The sequence below is a fragment of the Ceratotherium simum genome, chromosome 24 (genome assembly GCF_057802395.1).
Source record: "Ceratotherium simum simum isolate JZ-2026a chromosome 24, ASM5780239v1, whole genome shotgun sequence".
Classification (NCBI taxonomy): domain Eukaryota; kingdom Metazoa; phylum Chordata; class Mammalia; order Perissodactyla; family Rhinocerotidae; genus Ceratotherium; species Ceratotherium simum.
The window spans coordinates 26,186,948-26,212,893 of NC_141923.1; the positions used below are offsets into that span (position 1 = coordinate 26,186,948).

Genomic DNA, 25,946 nt, shown 5'->3' on the forward strand with positions numbered 1-25,946 from the left:
TACTGTTAAATTGGGCCTAATAATAATTCCTACCTTTTTTTTTTTTTTAATAATTTTATTTATTTTTACCCCCAAAGCCCCAGTAGATAGTTGTATGTCATAGCTGCACATCCTTCTAGTTGCTGTACGTGGGATGCGGCCTCAGCATGGCCGGAGAAGCTGTGCGTCGGTGCACGCCTGGGATCCGAACCCGGGCCGCCAGCAGCGGAGCGCGCGCACTTAACCGCTAAGCCATGGGCCGGCCCAATAATTCCTACTTTATAGGGCTGTTTCAAGAATTAAATAAGCTAATTCAGTTAATTTTTATTTTTATTATTTTTTTGTGTGAGGAAAATCAGCCCTGAGCTAACATCTGCCAATCCTCCTCTTTTTTTTGCTGAGAAAGACTGGCCCTGGGCTAACATCCATGCCCATCTTCCTCCACTTTATATGGGATGCCGCCACAGCATGGCCTGACAAGCGGTGCGTCGGTGCGCACCCCGGATCCGAACCCGGGCCGCCAGTAGCAGAGCGTGCGCACTCAACCGCCAAGCCATGGGGCCGGCCCCATACCTTACATCTTTATGGCGCTTTGTATTTTATGAAGTGCTTGAACATATTATCTCTTGTGATCCTCACAACAATGTCATGAGGTAGATAGAGCAAATATTATTATTGATATTACTGATAAGAAACTGAGGCCCAGAGAGGTTAAATGACTTGCTTAAGCTTTCGGGACATGGTAGTATCCAAGTTCAGCAGTCTTCTTTCTCAGCATCTTTTCTCTCTGCGTGTAGCCAGTGTCATTGATCAGTGTTGTTTGGTCCTTCAGGATTTAAGTACTGATGTAAAATCACAATACAAATTTACCAATCAGATCGAAGTGAGGGAACGTGCTTTTTAACCTGTCTTTTTCTACATAACAAACCATTCCAAAACTTAGTGGCTTAAAACAGAAACATACATTTATGTATTTGCTTGTGATTTCTGCAGTTCTTCACATTTATCTCAGCTCCATGTGGTGTTGGGTGGAGCATTATGACTGAGAATAGAGTATCCAGGATGGCCTCACTCACATGTCTGGCACCTCAGCTGGGTAGTGGGATCAGCTGAGGGCTGACAGAGCCCACCTCCCCCCTTTCTTTTGTCTCTTATTCTCCACAGTCCCTGTCTCCACCTGGTCTCTCTTTACAACAGGCTAGTTAGACTGTTTTATATGGCAGCTAACTTCAAAAGTATAAAAGCAGATGTTGCCAGGCCTTTTAAGGCCTAGACCTGGAACTGGCCTGTGTGAACAGGAATTGGAGAAATTGTTGGCAATCCTCTTTACGGAAATTCCACCTCAGGTGCTGAATCTGAATTTATTCAGCTATTGTGTTCTTTATGAGCCAATACTCTTCATAATACTGACTCCTTCATAGAGCTTAGTCTGAAAAGGCTATAACATGTAATCATAACATGTAATCTATGATTTCTTTTTATAAAGTAATGAGTAGTTCTTAAATTTGGGATTTGGTGGTATTGACTTCATTCACTTCTTCACACAGGAAACCTGGACAAGCATGAAGAACTAGAGAAGCTCGTGGCAAGTTTCTTGGGAGTAGAAGCTGCTATGGCATACGGCATGGGATTTGCAACAAATTCAATGAACATTCCGGCTCTCGTTGGCAAAGTAAGGCTTAGTCTTCATTTATGAAAACTTCCTCGTATATATCTTCTTTTGCTTTATAAAGCATTCAGAGCAAGCCAGAAGCTACTGTAAACTTTAGACTAAACATAGTTTACCCAAAGATATTTCTACCACAAATTTTTGGAAAAGAATATCCCGTGGAGACTTACATCAGTTGATGCTTTCTTTTTTTTTTTTTTTTTTTTTTTTTTTTTTTTTTAATTTTATTTTTCCCCCAAAGCCCCAGTAGATAGTTGCATGTCATAGCTGCACAGCCTTCTAGTTGATGCATGTGGGACGCGGCCTCAGCATGGCCAGAGAAGCGGTGCGTTGGTGCGCGTCCGGGATCCGAACCCGGGCCACCAGCAGCGGAGGACGCGCACTTAACCGCTAAGCCACGGAGCCGGCCCGAGTTGATGCTTTCTTGCTAGAACCCATGATCGTCTCCTCTTCCATTAGGGGACTCTTGCCTTCTTTGTTTCATACAGTTTTGAAGAGATTCTAATAAATAAAACCTCATAAAAGGCTAAAATTATGGAAGAAAGAATGTTTAGTTTAGAAAGATTTAACAGGTAGTTTTACCTAACTATAAAAATATGAAAATACATAGGTACCCTAATACTTGTTATTACTGGAATGCATGTTGCTCAGAGACATATGGGCAAATTATGTGTATATATGTATAATACAAGTAATAATATAGGTTAAAAGTAATAATACAGGTTAGTAATAGTATAGGTTAAAAGCAATATATATACACACACACGTATGTGTGTGTGTTTATGTGTGTGTATTTTATTTTCTATGGGTAGAGTTTGTGAGGGGACAGTACAAGAGAGGGGAGATAAGAGACTTTGTAAATCACATTTTAGCACTATCGACTTGAAAGGGTCCTCAAGGTTATTTATTCTCATTTTAACAATGCTTCTAAGAATGGTATATTGGAAAATCAGTGGATTAATGAGTCTGAAGACTTGAGTTTTTGTTTGATTGGTTATATGGTCAAATTTAGCTCCTTGACTGTGAGCATGTCACAACCATTCTGAGCCTCAAATTTTCCTTTGTAAAATGAGGTACTTGGACTAGGTTAACTCTGAAGTCCTTTTCAGTTATATAAATGTATGGTTCCTCAAGGAACAAATGGGACAAATAGAAAACAAATAGCTAGAAGGAGATTTAAACCCAACTATGTTGATATTACCTTAAATGTAAATGGTTTATACATTCTAATTAGAAGGAAGAGATTGTCAGATTTCCACCAGAAACCTACTTTAAATTGAAAGTCATAGATAGGTTAAAAGTAAAAGATGGAAAAAGATATAGCATGCAAAGAATAATCAAAAGAATGTTGGAGTGACCATATTAATATAAACAAAGATTTCAGAGCAAGGAATATTTCTGGGGATAAAGAGGAACATTGCATAATGATAAAGGAGTTAATTCATTAAGAGGACATAATTTGAAATGTACAGACACCTAATAACACAGCTTCAAAATACAGGAAGCAAAAATTAATGAAACCGAAAGGAGAAATAGACATACAGAACTGTAATTAGAGATCTCAACACCCTTCTCAATAATTGATAGAAGAACTAGAAAGAATATCAGCAAAGATATGTAACACTTGAAAAACAGTGTCAACCAACTTGACCTAATTAATGTTTATGAAGCACTTTACTCAACAACAGCAAAACATTTACCAAGATAGACCATTTTCTGGGCCGTTAAACAAGTCTTACCAAATTTAAAAGAATTGAAATTATTCAAAGTGTGTTCTCTGACCATAATGGAATCAAATCAGAAATCAGTAATGCAGGGCCGGCCCCGTGGCTTAGTGGTTAGGTGTGCACGCTCCGCTGCTGGTGGCCCAGGTTCGGATCCTGGGCGCACACCGATGCACCACTTGTCCGGCCATGCTGAGGCCGCATCCCACATACAGCAGCTAGAAGGATGTGCAGCTCTGACATACAACTATCTACTGGGGCTTTGGGGGGGAAAAATAAATTTAAAAAAATTAAAAAAAAAAAGAAATCAGTAATGCAGAGATGTCTGGAAAATTCTTGAATATTTGAAAATTAAACAACACACTTCTAAATAACCCACAGGTCAAAGAAGAAAGGCAAAATAGAAAATATTTTTAACTAAGTGGAAATGTAAGATGTAATTTGTGGAATGAAGCTAAAGCAGTGCTCAGATGGAAATATATAGCTTTAAATGCTTATATTAGGAAAAAAGAAGAGTTTTGAGAAAATAGACAATAGGAGAATTCAGTGAAACCAAAGCTGGTTCTTTTTTTGTTTGTTTGTTTTTTGCTGAGAAAGATTAGCCCTGAGCTAACATCTGTGCCAATCTTCCTCTACTTTTTATGTGGGTCGCCACCACAGTGTAGCCGACGAGTGGTGTAGGTCCGCGCCTGGGCTCCAAACTTGAGAACCTGGGCTGCCAAAGCGGAATGTGCCAAACTTAACCACTCGGCCATGGAGCCAGCCCCCACCCCCTCTTTTTTTTTTTTTTGATGAGGAAGATTGTCCCTGAGCTAACATCTGTGGGACTCTTCCTCTGTTTTGCATAGGAGATGCCACCACAGCGTGGTTTGCTGAACGGTGTGTAGGTCCGCACTCTGTAGATCCAAACCTGGGAATCCTGGGACGCCAAAGTGGAGCTTGCGACCTTAGCCACTACACCACTGGGCTGGCCCCCCAAAGCTGGTTCTTTGAGAAAGTGAATCAAATTTATAAATCTCTAACCAGACTGGTCAGGATGAAAAGAAAGAAGACACAAATTACCAGTAGGAGGACTGAGAGAGTGTACGTCCCTACACAACCTGTGGACATTAAAAGAATAATAAGAAAATATTAAGAACAACTTTATGTCAGTAAAGTCAACAACTTAGATACAATGGACAAATTCTTTGAAAGACATAAATGTATGGTTCTTTGATTTCACGTTGATTATAATACATTGCTGTCCTTCATTTTGGCAGCATGAACCTGAAATTCTTATTTGGAATTTCTTAGAATTTTTTACACTAGAGGGTTAAATAATCTCATCCTGCCTTTCCCTGTATGCTTACAACCTCTAACAATCATTATCTAGAATTAGATTTCTTATATACAGGCATGGAAGATACTACCTTAAAGACATTCTAGATGAAATGTTATTAAATATCATTTAATACATTAAAGGCAGCAGCTAATCCAATTTCAGTATTTCTTTGAATCTGATACTAAATTTCTATGTGAGGTGGTTGGCAAGGGGTTAGCTTAGTGGCAGGGGAAGATGGTATATTGATTAAGAGCATATGTTCTGGAAGCAGAAGCTTTGAATTGAGTCGCTTGCTATGTTTGTGACTGTGGCTGAGATTTGTAACTCCTGAACAGCAGTTTCCCCATATGTAAAATGGGGATAATAATAGTACCTACCTCACAGATTTGTTGTGAAGATTAAAAGTAATAATACATTTAAAACTCTTAACATAATGCCTGAAATATATTAAGCACTTAGATGTTAACTGGTGACATTTAATTTTTATTTTATTTTTGAACCAAGAATATAATAGAACCTTACAGTAGATTAGAAGAAAAAACGGAGTGATACACAGAAATGGTGAATAAGGCTATCTAAAAAGAAGATGATAAACAAAAAGAGCAAAATTATATTGTAGATTTTGCCAGGAAAGAAAATTAGTTGGAAAGAGAAGAAAATAAAATTGTGTGGAGGGAAAGGAGGGGGGGATCCTTTTAAGGTATAGTGGGATGCCCAGAGTGGTAAGTAAAGGATTTAGAGACTTGCAGAAGAGGAATTCAGCCTCTCTCTATTTTTTTTTCCAGTTTCTCTCATTTTTTTCAATTTTAACACTATTTTCTTTTCTTTTTTTTAATAATTTTTTATTTATTTATTTTTTCCCCCAAAGCCCCAGTAGATAGTTGTATGTCATAGTTGCACATCCTTCTAGTTGCTGTATGTGGGACGCGGCCTCAGCATGGCCAGAGAAGCGGTGTGTCGGTGCGCGCCCGGGATCCGAACCCAGGCCACCAGCAGCGGAGCGCATGCACTTAACCACTAAGCCACGGGGCTGGCCCCTAACACTATTTTCAAAGATAAATTTAGACTTAGAGAAGTGTTGCAAACGAGTACGTAGAAAGACTCCAGCCCGGTGGCGTAGTAGTTAATTTCCTGCACTCCGCTTCTGCAGCCTGGGGTTTGCAGGTTTGGATCCTGGGCTCGGACCTACACACCGCTCATCAAGCCATGCTGCAGCAGCGTCCCATATACAAAATAGAGGAAGAGTGACACAGATGTTAGCTCAGGGCCAATCTTCCTCACCAAGAAAAAAGTACAGAGAGTTCCTGTATGTCAGCTTCTCTTTATGTTAATGTCTTACATAACAGTGGAACATTTATCAAACCTAAATAGTACCTTGATATGGTACTGTTAACTAAAGTACAGAACTTATTTTGGTTTCACCTGTTTTTCCACTGATACCATTTTTCTGTTCCAGGATCCAGTCACGTGTCCACATTACATTTAGTTGTTGTATCTCCTCAGTCTCCTGCAATCTGTGACAGTTCCTGTCTTTCCTTGTCTTTCGTGGCCTTGACTTCTTCTGAAGGAAGGGTTCTTCTTCTTTTTTTAAAAAAATTTTATTTGTGTGTGTGTGTGTGTGTGTGTGTGTGTGAGGAGGATCAGCCCTGAGCTAACATCTGTAGCCAATCCTCCTCTTTTTGCTGAGGAAGACTGGCCCTGGGCTAACATCTGTGCCCATCTTCCTGTACTTGATGTGGGACGCCGCCACAGCATGGCTTGACAAGCGGTGCATTGGTGTGTGCCCAGAATCTGAACCTGCAAACCCCTGGCCGCTGAAGCAGAGCCCACGTACTTAACCGCTACGCCAAGAGTTATTCTTCTAAGGAAGAGTTATTGCTTCTCCCCTATTTGTTTATATCAATATAGGTTCATGAATATTTTATTATCTGGGTCCAACACGACTGCTTTTTATATCATTGCTCACGTTGTTCTAGTTTCGGCCACTGGGAGATCTTTCAGGTGGGCTCCTGTGCCCTTTAAATATGTGCCCACCCATCGTTTTCTTTTTTTCTAAAGCACTTTCTTACTTTCTGTCATAAAAAGCTGCTCCAGGCTCTCTTTTCCGTAGCCTAGCCTTGGGGTCAACCAGTTCTCCATTGAACCCTGGTTCCTTTTATTGGAGGCTGGTATTTAGAAACCAGTGTCTGGTATGTTTATTGCTACAGGGATGTCACGGCTTTTTCCCCCTCAGTTGACAGAGCTAGAAAAATATATGCAAGTGTACTAACTCATGCATGCACGCGTGTGTTTGTGTGTGTGTGTGTGTGTGTGTATACATATGTATAAATTTTAAAACCATCAGTCCGTATTGGTACCTCCAACTCTACTTCTCTTCATTTATATTCTATACATTTTTAACTTGGTAGCTTTTTTATCTTAATAATAAAAACTTTACACACAATAAACATTTCAGACAGACAACTGCAGTTACAAGTTTCTTAAGTATCCCACTAAGAACACTCTGTAATAAATAGGCATCTGTATGACTATATATCTTCTCTCTTCCTTTTATTCTCATGGGAGCATGCTGATACTTCCTGAGCCTTACTTTTTTTGGTCTAATTGGATATTTTGAGGGCATTGTTGATAGAGAAAAACCTATTTCTGAGTTCACATCTTATGGATTGAAGGGCCCCATGAGATGTGGACAAGTAGGAATTGGGGAAGAAATAAAAACCTGAGAGCTTCTCAGACTTTTCTTGTTGCCTTAGCAGAAACCTATGTTTACCTGTTAAAATAAAGCTTGTTCAGGGATTTTAAGTGAGGCATGTACTCCATGTCACTGGGGAAAACGTTAACAAGTGGGATTCTCATTGGACTTTGGATTTGGTTAGGAGTGAGAGGAAGAATGCACTGTTTCCACAGACATTACTGCCTCAGCTGCCTTCTCCACCCAGCACATTTTCCATGAATAAAGTAGTACATCATACCAAAACTCATATGGAATTCCATCAAACCAATGGAACTGAAAGCCTGTAAAGACTATCTGATATATCAGATTTTAGGTGTAAATAAAAACCTGTTGCTATATATGTAAATAATAAGTCAATCACAGGACTGAAGAAATTGAATTAAAAGGTTAGAATTTTGCATCTACTTCTAAGTTAATTTTGAAAAAAAATGATCGTTGATACTTTTTTCTTCTTGAAATTGATAGCGTTGCTGTTGTCTTTCCTTAATATGATGTAATTATAATTAATGATTTTAGCATTTTGTAATTTGTGTAAGTAAAACTTTCCCCCTAGCTTCTTACCTTCCTATGCTTGTGGTTTTGCAGGGTTGCCTGATTCTGAGTGATGAGCTGAACCATGCATCACTGGTTCTAGGAGCCAGACTCTCAGGAGCAACCATTCGAATCTTCAAACACAACAGTGAGTTTCTCATGGAATTTGCATCTGGCCTTAGTGTTTAATATTCAGCAGTGGTAACATTGGTTACATTAATAATAGAAAATATAAATGAAGCTGAAGTAGCAACATTTAAAATGTCCTTCTGGTTCAGTCTTTTAAAAGTTACTCTCTTCCTCGCTGGAATAAAAAGAGGCTGAAGGAAGCCTTTGGTGCAAAATATAATGTTCTCCTTTTTTTGTGTGAGGAAGATTAGCCCCAAGCTAACGTCTGTTGCCTGTCCTCCTCTTTTTGCTGAGGAAGATTGGCCCTGGGCTAACATCCATGCCCGTCTTCCTCTACTTTATATGGGATGCCGTCACAGCATGGGTCGAAAAGCGGTGCGTCGGTCCATGTGCGGCATCCGAACCGGCGAACCCCCGGCCACCAAAATGGAGCACGAGAACTTGACCACTACACCACCAGGCCAGCCCCTAACATTCTCCTTTTATTTGACTTTCAGCCTTTTCATCTTTTTTGTTTACAAGTCACTTGTTCAATATGCATTTACTAGATGCCTATGATACATTTACCATACTAGGAGTATTGAGATGAATAAAGGAGGATCCCTGATCTCAGGGATCTCTGACTGGTCAATCAAGAGACTATAGACAAACCAGTAGTTAGACTACAAAAGACAGATATTGAGATACTGTTATGAACAGATGCCGTAAAAGCACAGAAAAAGGTGGCACTAAGCCAAAATTTTTCTCTCTAAATGGAAATATCTGTGTGTTATTAAAATAATCATTTATAATAAAAATGCATAACTTTTGTAGTTAAAACACTCACATATAGGGAGGAAAGATAACCAAACTGTATGTTTAATATCATCTTTTACCAAAATGTGTTCATATACAGGCAAAAGTAGAATAATATAGTACACCCAAATGTTAGGTCTGTGCCTCTGGGTGGAAAGTTTATGGATGGTAATAGCTTTCTTCCTTTTGTCTTTGTCTTGTCTAAAATGTTTTGCAATGAGAATGATACAAACAGTATTTTGTTTCATGTAAATGGGATTTGTTAAACACCGTTGGGTAAACTGCTGATTTCTTACAGCCCATCGTGAACTTTGTTTGACAGTCCGTGTGACTCTCTCCTCCCCTAGTGACGGGGTGGCAGGCAGTGTCTGGAGGTGCCCTCATTCAGTCCGTCCCTCAGTTTGGACATCGAGGTTGTTTCTAAATTTTTCTTCTTAGACAGTACTATACACACTCACATTTTTGCTCAATAGTCTGGTTAGTGCCTTAGGATAAATGCCTAGCAGTCTTGTAATGCCTGGTTAAAAGAGTATAAAGTTCTTATACTTTTCCAAATTGTCTCCAAGCATTGTACACATTTTACTCAACAACATGACTGACTGTTTCTACTCACAGGCCAAAACAAAGATTTAAATCTTTCCTAATCTAATAAGTTAATAACATGTTAATTTTTATTTCTTTGATTAATAGATGTCGACCAACTTTTTATACAATTATTGTGTTTGTATTTCTTTGTAAATTGGCCATTTTCAAACTTTCTCTTTTTCCTGACTATAAGAGCCTTTTATATTAATTATTCTTTTATGTTGCAATATTTTTTTTTAACTTTGTTTTTAGTGTCTTGCTGTGCAGACTTATTAAAATGTTTATGTTGTCACACTTAATGTCTTAGGACTTTTGGATTTTGCATAATACCTTCTCCATTCTAAGATCATAAGGTTGTTCTCTTATATTTTCTTCTGGTAGTTTTGTGATATAATTTTTATTTAAATCTTTCATTTACATGGGATTTGGAGAGCATTATATGAGAGAGAGACTAAATTTTTTTTCCTAAGTAGATAATATGGTCCAACATTCTACTATAGATATTTCCTTTTATCTAAAATTTTGTTGAATCAATACTTATTTTTCTCTTCCTTTCTGTGTATAAACAGAGAAAACTGAAACAATAAGTACGTTTTTACTTTTCTCCTGCTGGTTGCCACACCTTGCCCTCTACAGCAGGACTAGCAGCTTCCAATCAGACATGTTTACTTCTGTGGGAGCATCTCCTGTCTCTGGGTTAGGTAGCAGACAGATTGATTTGTTATAAATAACTGAAGGTGTAAACACAATCACAACCTTTGGCCATCTTATTTGTATTTGTGGTATGTGTTTTTATTACCTTATTTCTCTTTTCTACCAAAGTCCTTTTATGTAAAGAGCAAAATCATGTAAATTTGTAACTCACTCCTTCAGTGGTGAACAATAAAGAGTATAAAATCAGATTTTAGGATGGCGTGCCTCCCACCCCTGTTAAATACACCCTAGACTTAATATTGCCTAGATTTTTGGGGGATTTTCTTAAGGGCATTATTTCAGAGCAAATATTTTAAGTATGAAGTCTATAGTGGTGGTAACAGTGTCTTCAAAGCATTTATCTTTAACAGGAAAATTATGATCCTCATTAATGGTGGTACCAGCCAAGTAGTTTTCTAGGCCTGGTAACCACCTTAAGGACCAACAGAGCCACAAGAACTTGGTTGAGTATAGACAGCTGATCAAGTTAACTGTGGAACAATCTCAACTGATTGCCAAGCTTGTTTAACACATAGATTCATGCACACCTAGACCTAACCCACTACCAAGATAAAGCTGTTTGACAAGCATTTATTGCATATAATTTTCAGTAGGTGAAAGGAAATGGGGTATGCATTTTGAAGTTTTCCCCTATATTTGCTTTTTAGGGGGTATGTGTATTTGTAGTAGTTTATTCACACTCTTATTCAGTCTTCTTCATGCATTTATTTCTGAATGACTCACTAGGATTAAAGATACAATTGATTCTATAAATAGAAAAAAAGATAACTGAATGGCAAGGTATTTAACATGAAACATTAGTCATTTCATAAGCATACTGACCAACTGAATCAACTGTGCCACAGTCATTTAGTCAAGTTTCTATGGTTTTGAACATTTGTTCATGTTAGATAAGAATTTAAGTCAGGCTAGCAGAAGCTCGCCCATTTTGCCCTATCTTTTTTCTGCCCCATTCTAGTTATGTTACTGTCCTTTGCTATCTGAGACATAACTTCCTGAATAAGAAATGTGGAAATGTATATTTGCATTTCTGGAATAAACTTAGGAAAGAGAAAGGTACTTGGTGCTGAAATTCTGCTTTGTGTGCTGTAGATATGCAAAGCCTAGAGAAGCTGTTGAAAGATGCCATTGTTTATGGTCAGCCTCGGACTCGAAGGCCCTGGAAGAAAATTCTAATCCTCGTGGAGGGAATATATAGGTAATCCTGCTTTGTTATTCTTATCTTTCTGATTTGGCCCCATAAAGTCATAGAATTTTCAAGCTGAAGGGAACACTAATCTAGAGCCCTCTGGAAATAAGGAGACATGTTGATGACTTGTTACAATACCTGGAGGCGGAGTTAGCGCTACACCAGAGGTGCTCTCGTCTGGCTCTTCTTGATTCTGTCCGTCATGCTGCAGGGTCTCCAAGTCCCTTCCCTCTTCTATTTGGGTCCTTTATTTTTCTACTGTTGGTAGAGGGAATTTATACCTGGGGGCAAGAATTGGAATATGTTTTCTTTTTTTTTTTTTGTGAGGAAGATCAGCCCTGAGCTAACATCCATGCCCGTCTTTCTCTACTTTATATGGGACGCCGCCACAGCATGGCTTGACAAGTGGTGCGTCAGTGCGCGCCCGGGATCCGAACCTGCGAATCCCGGGCCGCCACAGCGGAGCACGCGCACTTAACCACTTGCACCACCGGGCCGGCCCCTAGAATATGTTTTCTACTTACACACTATTTAATTTTAAGTAATGTTTTATTTTGGTTACCTATTTATAGCCCGTTCGCTTATTCTCTTATCTCCTAATTTTTTCAATTCTTTTGTGTAATTTTAATAACATATGCAATGTGATGCAAAGTCTAATGTTGCCTATAATTACAAGCTTTAGAAGAATCTGCTGTGATCTTTATTTCTCTTTGGTGAATTAAGATCAGCTGTGTTCTGGTGCTTGTTTTAAAAAATGCAGTCTCCTTTCCCCTAGACATTTGCCTAGCCATGGCATCTTCTTACTTTGCCTGTTTAAAACCACTGGCAGAATTGTCAGAACATTTTAAAAAGCAGTAAACTTAAAAAATTAATAATCATAAAGTGGCCAACTCCTAATTTTGAGAGTTAGGAAGTCTCAGTGTATGTATTTTTTACCCTGTTTTGCCAGCATGGAGGGATCTATTGTTCGCCTCCCTGAAGTGATTGCCCTTAAGAAGAAATACAAGGCGTACTTGTATCTAGATGAAGCTCACAGCATTGGGGCTTTGGGCCCTACGGGTCGAGGTGTGGTGGATTACTTTGGCCTGGATCCTGAGGATGTGGACGTTATGATGGGAACATTCACCAAGAGCTTTGGTGCTGCTGGAGGATACATTGGAGGCAAGAAGGTAAGTGGGCTTGAGGAATTGAGCTATTTAGGATAAAGATACTGGCTACTAGATTTGGTGATTCACGTTTAGCAGATAAGATCCCAAACTGGGATGTGGATCCCAAACTGTGATGTGGAGATCCTGAATTTATTTGTGGCTTAGGCTCATAGTGCCAGCAGGCATCACTTCAGCTGCCTGGTGAGTGACTGATGAACTAAGGCTGGTTCTGTTCATTGTTTGTTGTTTTCTTCTTTGAGCTTCGTTCTAAACTCCATGCTGGTCTGAGACACAGAGTACCCCCTTGTGTGAAAGAACACACAGTGGTGCTGCCTGTTTGCCACAGTCTTCTGTTGGATTTGAGTTGTGCTCACAATTTCAAAAGTAGTGGGGTTGTTGTAGGAGCCAGTGGGAACAGACGACCAGCAGTTCCCTGCCCTTGAACTCAAAGACATCTTGGGTGAGCCTAGAGACAGGAAAAAAAAGGATTATTTTGCTAGCTCTGGTGTACGATGAGGCATTGTATTTTTCAGTTTAAAAATTATATAGTGAACTCTGAGGCATTTGAGAATCAGTGTGGCATGGTGGAAATGGATAAGCCATGGAGACAGAGGCCAGGGTTTGAATATTTCCTTGCTAACTTTTGAGACTGTGGACAAAGCATTTAACCTTTCAACTTCCTTAACAGTGAAACAGAGAGAAATATGCGTAGCTTATAAGATTGTAGTCAAGTTTTAAAAAATAATGTATGTCTATGCTACAACATGGATGAACCTTGAAGGCATTATGTTAAGTTAAAGAAGTCAGTCACAAAAGGTCACATATTGTATTATTTCTTTTATACGACATATCCAGAATAGGCAAATTGTAGAGACAGAAAGTAGCTTGGTGGTTGCCAGGGGCTGAGGGGATAGGGGAAGTGGAAAGTGACTGCTAATGGGTATGAAGTTTCTTTTTGAGGTAATGAAAATGTTCTAAAATTAGATAGTGATAAAAGTTGCACAGCTCTGTGAATATACTAAAAGCCACTGAATTGTACACTTTTAAAAAGTGAATACTACAGTATGTGAATTATATCTCAATAAAACTGTTGATTTAAGAACTCTCTGCAGTGTTAGAAAAAAACAATGTATGTCAAGCATTTGTACGTGGCATGTGATAGATGCTCATAAATGTCCTTAATTCCCCTTTAACACCTGACATTGGGAGTCTGAAAGCCATGGACATTCTTTTATTAATGGATTGCCTTTTAGAGAAAACCCGTTGTCAGTGGTTTTAGTCAAGTTTGGTAGATTTTTTTGTGTGTGTGTGAGGAAGATCAGCCCTGAGCTAACATCCATGCTAATCCTCCTCTTTTTGCTGAGGAAGACCAGCTCTGAGCTAACATCTATTGCCAATCCTCCTCCTTTTTTTTTTTTCCTTCCCCAAAGCCCCAGTAAGATAGTTGTATGTCATAGTTGCACATTCTTCTAGTTGCTGTATGTGGGACGCGGCCTCAGCATGGCCGGAGAAGCGGTGCGTCGGTGTGTGCCCGGGATCCGAACCCGGGCCGTCAGTAGCAGAGCACGTGCACTTAACCGCTAAACCACGGGGCCGGCCGAGTTTGGTAGATTTTTGTCTTAAATTTTTGTTAATGGGACCAGGTTCACTTTGGAGAGTTGATTGCTTATTGGTAAGATTGTCGCTAAACCAAAGGATAGAAAAATAATACTGTGGGAGATCATTTAGGTATAGAATATTTTTATGCTTTTGTGGTTTTTTAGTATTTTTGAAGTGATAACGTTGTTTTATAGCCACGTTTTGTGTCTCCTTACTGGTTCTGGTACAAAAGCTTTTGTGTGCATATTGTGTTTAAAGGTTTAGTGAAGTTAAAAGGTATCAGAGAATAGCAATGTACAACTGATTGTTTTGAAATCCTTTTAACTGACAGAGAAGGTTTTTCTTATATTCATTGAGATGACTTTAGTGTTCTCATGAAAGACCCTGTGAATTTCTGCCACATTTATATCATTTTATAAATCTCTGTGTATCTGGAGGATATTGAGTGTCTTTAAAATTGATGTTAGAGAACTTTCTCTTATGTAGGGATGGGCTTTGCAGGCGTAGGGTAAGATGCAGATGCTGTTTTCTGTAATACTTAGAAGTAAATCATGTATCTGAAAGCAATTCAAACACTCTTGTTTAATTCACCATTGTAGATCTATTTATAACATTAAATGATATGTTCTCCAAATTTAGAGGGCTTCTTTAAAGCTAGTTTTTCTTTCTCCCACGTTGTGGTGTGTTTAGAAAACAAAACAAAGCCTAAGGACATTGCTGTGTGTGTGACCCAGGTGCTGACAGGCTTTGACTGTGCTGGTTGACCTGATTAGTGACCCTGCTCCAGTGTTATTGAAGGGAGGAGCAGTCCACTCGCACCTGGAAGGAAGGCAGTGACATTGCCAGTGAATTCCAGCATTGCTCTAATGACTTCTTCTGTGAACTCCCCAGGAGCTGATAGACTATCTGCGAACACATTCTCATAGTGCCGTGTACGCCACGTCACTGTCACCACCTGTGGTGGAGCAAATTGTCACCTCTATGAAGTGCATCATGGGGCAGGATGGCACCACTCTTGGTAAGTCTTTCTTTTCTTGGAAAATTTCCTGAGCTCAATAAATATTTAGCAACTAAACATGGTCTTTTTCTTGAGCTTTTTTCCTAAAATGAGGAATCAGATGTACTAACGGGCAGAGCTGGCAGGCGTGTGAGGCCTTGTTGTCTTTCTTTTTTTTGTGAGGAAGATCAGCCCTGAGCTAACATCCACGCCAATCCTCCTCTTTTTTTTGCTGAGGAAGACTGGCCCTGGGCTAACATCTGTGCTCATCTTCCTCCACTTTATATGGGACGCCGCCACAGCATGGCCTGACAAGCGGTGCATTGGTGCATGCCTGGGATCCGAACTTGGGCCGCCAGCAGCAGAGCTCGCGCACTTAACCGCTATGCCACGGGGCCAGCCCGGCCTTGTTTTCTATGAACACTTTTTGGTGGGTTTGATACACATGCCAACAGAACAAGCCTGGCTCGCTCCCTGTTGCATTTTCTTGTCTACAGATGGTGAGGCTTTAAGCTGACCATTCTATCTGTCCTCAGAAGTCTTTAGGTGATAAGCCTTCAGGGTCTTTATTGAATTGCACAATTTTATGTGAAGATGTTAATTCACTGTGTAGTGATGTTTCATTCCCATAGTATTTAAAAGCTCTTTCCGTGAGTTAGTGTCTTTGATTTAATCCCTTTTAAAAGAGTTTCTAATTTAACATACAGAAGATAATAAAGGTCATCCTGAATCTGTTTGTTCTGTCTTTGGTGGGATTTGTAGTGGAAACTAGATGCCCTGACTTAGGCATACTAAAATGAGCAATAAAATGTGATGTTCACTTGCTGATATTTGACGCTAGAGGGCAGTGTTGAATGCAAGAGTTATAATAAAAGGGGAGCAATTGAATTTTTTTGTTTTTTCACTTTTAAAAGTATTTCCATTATGAGTATGAGATATACGTAATTTTACTTGTTGCTTTTTTAATGCTTCTAAAATCAGTTTTACTCCTGTAAAAGATTTTACTCTATCAGCCTTCAGCTCTCCACTCTTCAGTTATATAATATTTTGTGGTAAGATTGATTTGGTTTGTGTTGAAAAACAAGAAAGAAGTGGTATGTCTGATTTTTACTGATTTAAGCCTGTTTTCTTGAATCAGAATTTTACCTTAACATTTTTTCTGATGTGTGATATATCCTTGTTATCTCTAGAGAGAGGTTTTTGGAGATAGATTTTGAAAGTGTTGATCATCTTCAGTTTCATAAATTGATGGCTTGGGGAAGGAAATATTTAATTAATGTTGTGAACACAGCATGGAGCCTTGTGAGTAGCTGCCTGTTAACAGTAGCTACAATGTTCTCTTCTTCCTATATGGTGTTATTAGAAATAGTATCTGATATATATATATACACACACATACATATATATATAGCTAGCACTTATCTAGTTACTTCACATGGATGCATCAACATTATTGATTCAGCACTCAGATTTAGGTAACTAAAGAATGAATGGCTAAGAGCTATCAGAGTTAACTCTGAATAGTTTCTTCACCCTATCCTAGAGCATGGATCTATGTGACCTCTGGATAAATGACTTATCTGTACTAAATGGTGAAATCTAGGCTCTGCTGGTAGTGAGAAAATGAAGTACGGTAATTAGATATAGGCTTTGGGTTAGCACTCGTTTTCCAGTTTATCTGTTGCCTCTCTCACCACCCCCTCAGCTTAGTGGTGTCAAACAACAGCCATCTTATCATGCTCACAGATTCTGCGGGTCACAGATTCGGTCAGGGCACAGCAGGGATGGCTGTCTTGGCTCCACAGTATCTGGGGCTTGAGCTTGGAAGACCCAAGCGGCTGGGGAAGACTCAGATGGCTGGAGGCTGAGATCATCTACAGGCTTCTTCACTCACATGTCGCCTGGGCCAGAGTGATTTGGAGGCTGGGCTCAGCTGAGACTGTTGACCAGAGCCCCTTCACGTGTCCTCCCCATGTGGCATGGGCTCCTCAGAGCATGGTGACTGGGTGTAAAGAGAGCATGCTTCAGAGAGCACATGTGCCCGAAGAACCTGCTGAAAGCTCCACACCTTTTCTGATCTGTCGTTAACAAGCGGGTCAGAAGGCCAGCCCAGGCAGGCTTCAGGGCGTAGGAAATTAAGACGCCACCTCAAACGGGAGGCGGGTCGGAGAATTTGTGGCCGTTTTTACAACTTGCCACTACCATCTTTTAAATAATATATTTTAAAAATTACTCCCTAAAACTTAATTAGTATGATAAACTTAGGTTGGCTACGTTGTTTCTCTGCCAAAATAGAGGATAATAAAAAAAACTAACCATCAGTAGAGATAAATACCAAAACCTGCTACCTGATCTTAATTAAATTTGGCTTGGTTTCTTTTAGATTTGAGTGTGTTAAGGTAATGCTTATTTTTATGGCATCGAGTGCATCTTGTTATTGTTTTTGTAGAAAAAAAGATGTGAAGCACGCAGCGGCTTTTTGACTGTGCCTCAAGGTGACCTTTAAAAAGAGCTGTCTGCAGGGCTGGCCCGGTGGCGTAGTGGTTAAGTTTGCGCGTTCCGCTTTGGCGGCCCGGGGTTCGCAAGTTCGGATCCTGGGCGGCACGGACCTGCACACTGCTCGTGAAGCCATGCTGTGGCAGCGTCCCATATACAAAATAGAGGAAGACTGGCACAGGTGTTAGCTCAGTGACAATCTTCCTCAAGAAAAAAGGGGGATGGGCAACAGACATTAGCTCAGGGCCAATCTTCCTCACCAAAAAAAAACAGGTATCTGCAACTAATTACCTGATTGTTATTTTATAATAGAAATGGCCTGCCTTAAGAGAAACTTAATCTCTTACGTTGAGGACATTGAATTTCATTAATTCCACAAACATTGAGTATCTCACTATGCATTAGACCCTATGAATCAGAATCCACGGGAAGTGGACATACAAGCAGATCATTTGAGTGAAGTATATACTTGGGAGGTATTGGGGATGCATAGGATAGTGGGTTGTTGTATTAGTCACAGAGAGTACTGAAGCACAGAAGAATTAAAGTTTTATTAATTATTCACCAAATACCTGAGTGCCCGCTGTGTGTGCACTAGGTGCTGTTTCTAGGTACTTGTGATTTGTCAAAGAAGAAAACACCCCCAAATTCCTGCCTTATGGGCTTTCTAGTGAGGGATATAAATTATACAGTGTGCTAGGAAATGGTAAGCACTCCAGGAAAAAGATAAGCAGGGAAGGTGAGGGCCCAGGAGTTCTGGGGACCCAGTTTGTAATTTTAAATAGGGTAGTCATTGAGAAGGTAAGATTTTAGCGAGGACTTGAAGGAAGTGAGGAGATAGCCCTGAAAATCCAGGGACAGAAGGCCCTGAGATGGAGGTGACTCTGTGTTCAGGAAGAGCAAGTAGGCCACAGTGGCCTGAGCATCTTAGGACGGGGAGAGTGAGTGAGGTGTGAGGGTAGAGGTTGTGCCGAGGGTGGAAGTTCTGACAGGAAGCAGTCTTGTCTTGTGAGGGTGTTCGGTTGACAGGAAAACACGTGCACACTGTTCTTTTGCCCGGGCTAGTATCAAATTCAAATTCCTGAATAGTTTCTGTGGGCTGCTCAGTATTGGCAGGCTTGTGGCCTGTTTCAAATAGGTTAAGAATTTTATTGATCCTTTAGATTTCATGAAAAGGTATGGAAAATAATGTGCCCATGATCCCATATTTTAATAATGTTAATATTTCACCCTATTTATCTCACTTTTTTTGAAAAAAAGATAGCTAAAACTTCTTTAGTGTCCTTTCCTGATTCTGTTTCTCTCACGCTTTCCCCAGAGATAATGACTATTCCGAAATTGTATCCTTCTATACTTTTATGCTTTTACTGCAAATATATTCATAAATAGTGTATAAGTATCCCCCGCTGTTTGAAGGCTGAACGTCTATTTGTATAATGACTTGCAGAAATGCTTATGAGATTTAACTGTCTGAATGAAAACTCGCTGTAATACATCCTCATGTGCACACCACTGAAGATGCGTTCAGCTGCATGTGAGTCTGGGGAAGAGGCTGTAGAGTACACTTCCATCATGTTGCAGCTCTTTTCCTGATTGTACTGTGTCTCCTGTCCCCTGAGTTGTTTAAATGTGCAATGTCTCAGTCATCTTCCCCATATCACTAATGCAAATGTCCTGTGACATGTGGAAAAGCCTCTGAAGAAAGTAGGTGAGCCTAAGAGGCCCAGAAAGTCCCTGCATTTGAAGGAAATGTAGGAGTGCTAATGCTTATTGAGACAAAAAATGCGAAAGTGGGAAATACGATGGGTTTCATACTGTGCGGTGTCACTGAGCACTGCATGCAAGTGTGCCCAAATTTCTTAAGGGTTAAAATAGAAAATTTGTATTTTAGATGCTTCATTTTTTACAGAAATTTTTGGTAGATTATTATGTGGATATTTTTTTAGTAGCTTAGGGGAAAACTGGACTTTGGATGAGCCAAGAACATGTATTTTTTTCCCATTTTTAATCATGTAATATAGACTCTACCTCCTGAAAATTCACACTCTGACACTCTTTTAGGAGCAGACTGGATTCCAGTAATGAGGACTGTCTATATTGTTTTGTGGTGTTTTTTTTTTTTTTGTGAGGAAGATCGGCCCTGAGCTAACATCTGCCAATCCTCCTCTTTTTGCTGAGGAAGACTGTCCCTGGGCTAACATCCATGCCCATCTTCCGCCACTTTATATGATATGGGACACCGCCACAACATGGCTTGCCAAGTGGTGCATCGGTGCGCGCCTGGGATCCGAACCAGCGAACCCTGGGCCGCTGCAGTGGAGCAGGCGCACTCAACCACTTGCGCCACCGGGCCGGCCCCTTGTTTTGTGTTTTTAAATGTTACATAAATTGGTCATATTATGGGAATCTTTCTACAACCTGCTTTATTTGCTTAATATTATTTGTTTGAGTTAACCTTGTTGAGTGTGAGGTTCTCATTTATTCCTTTTCACTGTTGTATAGTACTCCACACCGTATTACCACAGCTTTTTTGTTCATTACTCTGTCGGTGGGCATTTAGATCATGAGCTCTTTTTAGCTGTCACTTGGTACTGCAGCAACGATCTTTGTACACATCTCTTTTGCACGTGTGTGAGACTCTTTAGGGCACACACCTCATGGTGATATTTGTGGACCTCTTTAGAGGTTGCCAGATTCTTTCAAAAGTGCTTGTGCCAGTTTACTCTCCCATTCTAGTAGGAAAGTTACAGTTTGCCCGTGTCCATGCCTAAGAATATTAAAAGATAATGTTGATCCTTTTAATCTCTGTCTTTATGAGGTGTGTGAAACAGTATCTCATTGTAGTTTTTATTTGCATTTTCCTGATTATTAGTCAGATTGGGCCATCTGTTTATATGGGTGTTTTTAGGAGTTCTCCATGTATTCTGGATAATAATTCTTTATTACTCTTTTCTCTCAAACTTAGAGAAATAACTTTTCTTTTAATTTTATGTATGGTGTTTTGTTTTATAAAAAGTTTTCCTTTCTAATATAGTAGAATTTATCAGTCTTTTCTGGACAATGTTTTGTGCCTTAAAAAATCTTTTCTTGGGGCCGGCCCGGTGGCGCAGGTGGTTAAGTATGCGCACTCCACTGCTGCGGCCCGGGGTTCGCTGGTTCGGATCCCAGGCACACACCAATGCACCGCTTGTCAGGCCATGCTGTGGCGGCGTCCCATATAAAGTGGAGGAAGATGGGCACGGATGTTAGCCCAGGGCCAGTCTTCCTCAGCAAAAAAAAAAAGAGGAGGATTGGCAGATGTTAGCACAGGGCAGATCTCCTCACAAAAAAAAAAAATCTTTTCTTAACTCAGTGTCAAATATATCTTCTGTAAGTGTTTCTTGTTTTCTTCTACTTTATGTTAATTAATTTTTGGTATGTCTTTTTGCCTGGCCATATTTGTATGTATGTATGGTTTACTTTAGGGATGTTACTCTTTTTCAGTTTCATCTTGGATTATCTAGGCTTTCTAGATTCATAAATTTAGAAACTGCACATTTTTTCAATTTTTATATGTTGAAGAAATTTAGAAAGAATCAGATTTGCGTAAGAGCTACACCAATATTTCTGTCTTTCATTGAGTTTCACTAGTGCTACGAATTGGAAATATGGGAAGCGAAAGATAACCCATATAGGAACAGAAGGGACTGTTACATAATGATACTGAAATTGTACATTGGAGAACTCTTTCTCCACTTTGTGGTAAATATCTCACATATAATTTCTATTTAAGACTAAGGGAGGGCCGGCCCCGTGGCTTAGCGGTTAAGTGCACGTGCTCCGCTGCTGGCGGCCTGGGTTCGGATCTCGGGCGCGCACCGACGCACCGCTTCTCCGGCCATACTGGGGCCGCGTCCCACATACAGCAACTAGAAGGATGTGCAACTATGACATACAACTATCTACTGGGGCTTTGGGGGAAAAATAAATAAAATTATAAAAAAAAAAAAAAAAAGACCAAGGAAAAAAAGATCATGCAATGTAAGTGCTTGGTCCTATGTTTTGTGTTGTTGTTGTTGTTGTTTTTTTTTTTTGGTGAGGAAGATCAGCCCTGAGCTAACATCTATGCCAATCCTCCCCCTTTTTTGCTGAGGGAGACTGGTCCTGGGCTAACATCTGTGCCCATCTTCCTCCACTTTATATGGGACGCTGCCACAGCATGGCCTGACAAGGGGTGCGTTGGTGCACACCTGGGATCCGAACCTGGGCCGCCAGCAGCAGAGCGCACGCACTTAACCGCTAGGCCACGGGGCCAGCCCCGTTGTGTTGGTTTAAAGGAATATTAGAAATAAGAAGCTGGTTTCTGGGCCTGCCCTGTGGTTTAGCGGTTAAGTGTGCGCGATCCGCTGTTGGCGGCCTGGGTTCAGATCCCGGGTGCGCATCGATGCACCACTTCTCGCGCCATGCTGAGGCCGCGTCCCACATACAGCAACTAGAAGGATGTTCAGCTATGACATACAACTATCTACTGGAGCTTTGGGGGCGAAAAATAAATAAATAAAATTATAAAAAAAAAAAAAAAAGCTTGTTTCTTTTCACGCCCTTACACTCTAGTTTTCTGATTGCTGTTACTGGATGTACAAATATTAAACATTTATTTGAATAAGTTCATTTCTGGCATAATATTTTTCCCTTTATGTAGGATATAATAATTTTATTTACTTGTATGTTTTTTATTTCTCTGTTGTGTGAATGTGTTTCACCATAAGCAGTCCTTCTTGTGGGACCACTCCAGAAGGCTTTCTCGCACCAAACAGGATGCTAAACTAACGAATTCCGTTGCAAATGGGACTAAAGGCAGTGAAGAGTCACCAGGAACTTAAATTTCCCTTTTTTTTCCTCTATGTCAGTTTCAGAGGCTTTAGATAAGCTACAGTTAGCATGGCATTTTTCTTGTTTTGTTGTTACACTTGACCGCTTGCGTTCCTGTGTGCGTATTCTAACCTCATTACCGTACACCCTACCCCATTTGGGACTCAGCTTCACTTTTCTGAAGATACGGTTTTTGAAAAATATGTTCTTTTTAAGATCGTGAGTTTACATATGTCTTCTCTAAGCTACTCTGTTGTTGGAGTTTTTAGCATTTTATATGTGGTTGTGAATTTGGAATTTTATTTGGAATTTCATCTTTGAGACTGATTTAGGAGCTTAAGGAGTTTGTATATTACCTCTGCTCAAGTATGTCTTATTTTCTTCTTTCTTGCCTCAATGTGGACCCTTATTGATTTGCAGTACAGGTCTCTTGTTGCTGTACAGAGATCATCTTTCATATGTCCTTTATTTTTAAATGTACATATTGTTTCACTTTATGAAACTTCCTGCAACTTCCGGAAAAAATGAAAAATTTGAGCATTCTAGTCTTCCTGGGTGTTCTTGCTTTTCCCCACTGGCGTTAAGGGGCTGGGGACAGGGGAAGAGAACTAAAAAAATTATGAAAAAAATCAATAATTTTATTTATTTATTTATTTGTTTGTTTATTTATTTATTTATTTAGTGAGGAAGACCAGCCCTGAGCTAACATCCATGCCAATCCTCCTCTTTTTGCTGAGAAAGGCTGGCTCTGAGCTAACATCCGTGCCCATCTTCCTCCACTTTATATGGCATGCCGCCACAACATGGCCTGAGAAGCGGTGCATCGGTGTGCGCCCGGCATCCGAACCCGGGCCACCAGCAGCGGAGCACGCGCAATTAACCACTACGCCATGGGGCCAGCCCCCAAAATCAATAATTTTAAGCGTTTGCTGCCAAATTCCATGAAGCAGAGCTTATAGTCCTGTGGCAGAGTTAATATTTCTGAGCATATTTTTAAATCTTTTTTCTCATTGTAAAACAATCACAAATTTGCAGAAAAGTTAGAGCACAAAGAACTTTTTTTCCTGAACCATTTGAAAATTAATTGCTGATCAGAAGCCTCATCATCCCAAATGCTTTAGTATTTTCTACAAAGATGTTTTCCTACGTAATCACAATACAACCATCCAAAGCAAGAAATTGACTAATACACTATTTAATTAACTGATATAAACATGAAATTAATTATTTCAATAACTAATATTGATACATTATTACTGTCTATTCCTCAGACTCCATTCAGGTCTTGCCAGTGTCCCAGTAATGTGGATGTGGTTCAGAATCACACATTGCATTTAGTTGTCACGTCTCTTTAGTCTTCAGTTACAGTTCCTCAGTCTGTCTTGGATTTGCATGATGTTGACACTTTTTTTTTTTTTTAATAATTTTATTTATTTTTTTCCCCCAAAGCCCCAGTAGATAGTTGTATGTCATAGCTGCACATCCTTCTAGTTGCTGTATGTGGGACACGGCCTCAGCATGGCTGGAGAAGCGGTGCGTCGGTGCATGCCCAGGATCCGAACCTGGGCCGGGCCGCCAGCAGCGAAGCGCGCGCACTTAACCGCTAAGCCCCGGGGCCGGCCCGATGTTGACACTTTTAACGATTATAGGCCAGTTATTTTATAGAATATTCCTCAATTTGGGTTCACTGAGTGTTTCCTCATGATTAGGATTCAGGATATGTATCTTTAACAGGAACATCACAGAAGTAATGCCCCATTTTTATGATTGCATCCTCTCTTTGTATTCTCAACTAAATATATCACTATCTTCAAGTTAGTTAGGCCTGAAATCTTAGTCAGCTGTCCCCGTATCTAACTCAGCTTTTGTTGATTCTGCCTGTCACTTCTGCGTATTCCTACTGCCACGTTACTATTTCAGGCCCTGGTTACCTGTTGCTTAGACTAGTGCACCAACTGCCCTAACTGCCTTTTTCTTGCTCCAGTCTTTCCTCTACACAACCACTTGTTAATCTTCCTGACATACAGCTCTGTTTGTCATTGTCTGTTTAAAGATGCAGAATTAGAAAAGAACAATCTTCAGTGACTCCGAGTCGCTTACAGAATAACATCCAAATTCTTTATGAGATGTTTAAGATCCTCTCTAGTTTGATTTTAGCTTAACCCATCTTTTTCTGTACCCTTCCATGTACCCTTATTGAAACCAATTTGGTCCCTCTGACAGAATGCTTATCCTCCTTATAGTCCCCCAAACTATTCACTCTTCAGGGCCAACTGAAATGCTATGTCTTCTATGACACCTTTGTGTTAATACTTTTTTTCTTCCAAAAGCCGTATTTCACAACTTTATAATACCACAAATTTATAATTTTGTCTCACAGAGCCAGTTTGAACTGGCTGTGTTTGAACACAATATTTTCTTCAAACTGTGTATGCAAGTCAATCAGTAGACTTACATGCTAGATGTTACCATTGGTGTCTAGTCCTAAAATACTAAACATATAATGAAATCTCTAATTAAGCCTTACCTTTTCATTATAACTTGACTATCTCAAGTATTTTATGTTACTTGATTTTGATTTTTTTTGTCGTAACTGATCGTGCAGCTATAGCATAATTCTAATAAGTATAAAAGGTTTATTATTGCCACATTCAGCATGTCTAATAATTTTTGTTTTTGTCTCGAATGAATTAAGTTTCTGAGTCCTGTGTATCTTATGAGGACTAACACTTTACTTTTCCCTTTAGCAAACATTTTTGGTAATACAAGGATAAAACGTAATAAAGTATTAGAATAATGCTGTTACAGAAAGATGGAGACTTTATCAAAAATGAACTTTCAGTTAATAGGCAATATTATTGGGCATTAACTCCAAAAGCTAGTTGTTCATTGATGTAGAGATTTCACTGTATAATGTGTGAAAGTATGAGTTGTACCAAAGCTACGTATATGAGAATTGACTAACGCTTTACTGTAATTTTTCCATGTATGTCATCTCCTCTATTAGATTATAAGTTCTTTGAGGGCCGGGACTCATGTCTTTCTCCTCCTTTGCATCTTAAATAGTATCTACTTCAAGACCTTAGAGTCAATAATTATTTATTTGACTTAATTATCCTCAAAGTTGTTATCTATCTTCCCCCAAGTAGAATATTAACTCCATGAAAACAGGGAGTTTTGCCACCTTGTTCACTTTATTCCTTCTGTTTAGAACCGTATTTGGCACATGCAGTAAATACTTGGTGAATGATTAAATGAGTAATCCTTTGGTGCCTTGAAGATAGGCAATAGAACGCTTAGTGACCTATGATTTAGTCCATTATTATGTTTTTTGTATTCTTAAACTCTGAGAAGTTAAGAAATCTATACACCTAGGGAGGATAAGATTGATCATTCACTCACACAGGATTATTCTTGAGCTGAAGCCTCATATATATTGACCAATGTGCTTAGATTTGTAGGATTTAGGAAAAAATATGTGGTAG

The 25,946-nt window shown here is 39.6% G+C and overlaps 1 protein-coding gene across 6 annotated transcripts in view; it reads left to right on the plus strand.

The window, feature by feature from the left end:
• SPTLC2 (serine palmitoyltransferase long chain base subunit 2) overlaps positions 1-25,946 on the plus strand; it is a 133,220-nt gene that overhangs the window by 60,042 nt on the left and 47,232 nt on the right. For all 6 annotated transcript variants that reach the window (XM_087448122.1, XM_087448123.1, XM_087448124.1 and 3 more), the window contains 5 exons: positions 1,527-1,651; positions 8,013-8,106; positions 11,274-11,379; positions 12,320-12,539; positions 15,009-15,135. In XM_087448122.1, coding sequence (XP_087304248.1) covers positions 1,527-1,651; positions 8,013-8,106; positions 11,274-11,379; positions 12,320-12,539; positions 15,009-15,135 — 672 coding nt within the window. The remainder of the gene's footprint in view (positions 1-1,526; positions 1,652-8,012; positions 8,107-11,273; positions 11,380-12,319; positions 12,540-15,008; positions 15,136-25,946) is intronic.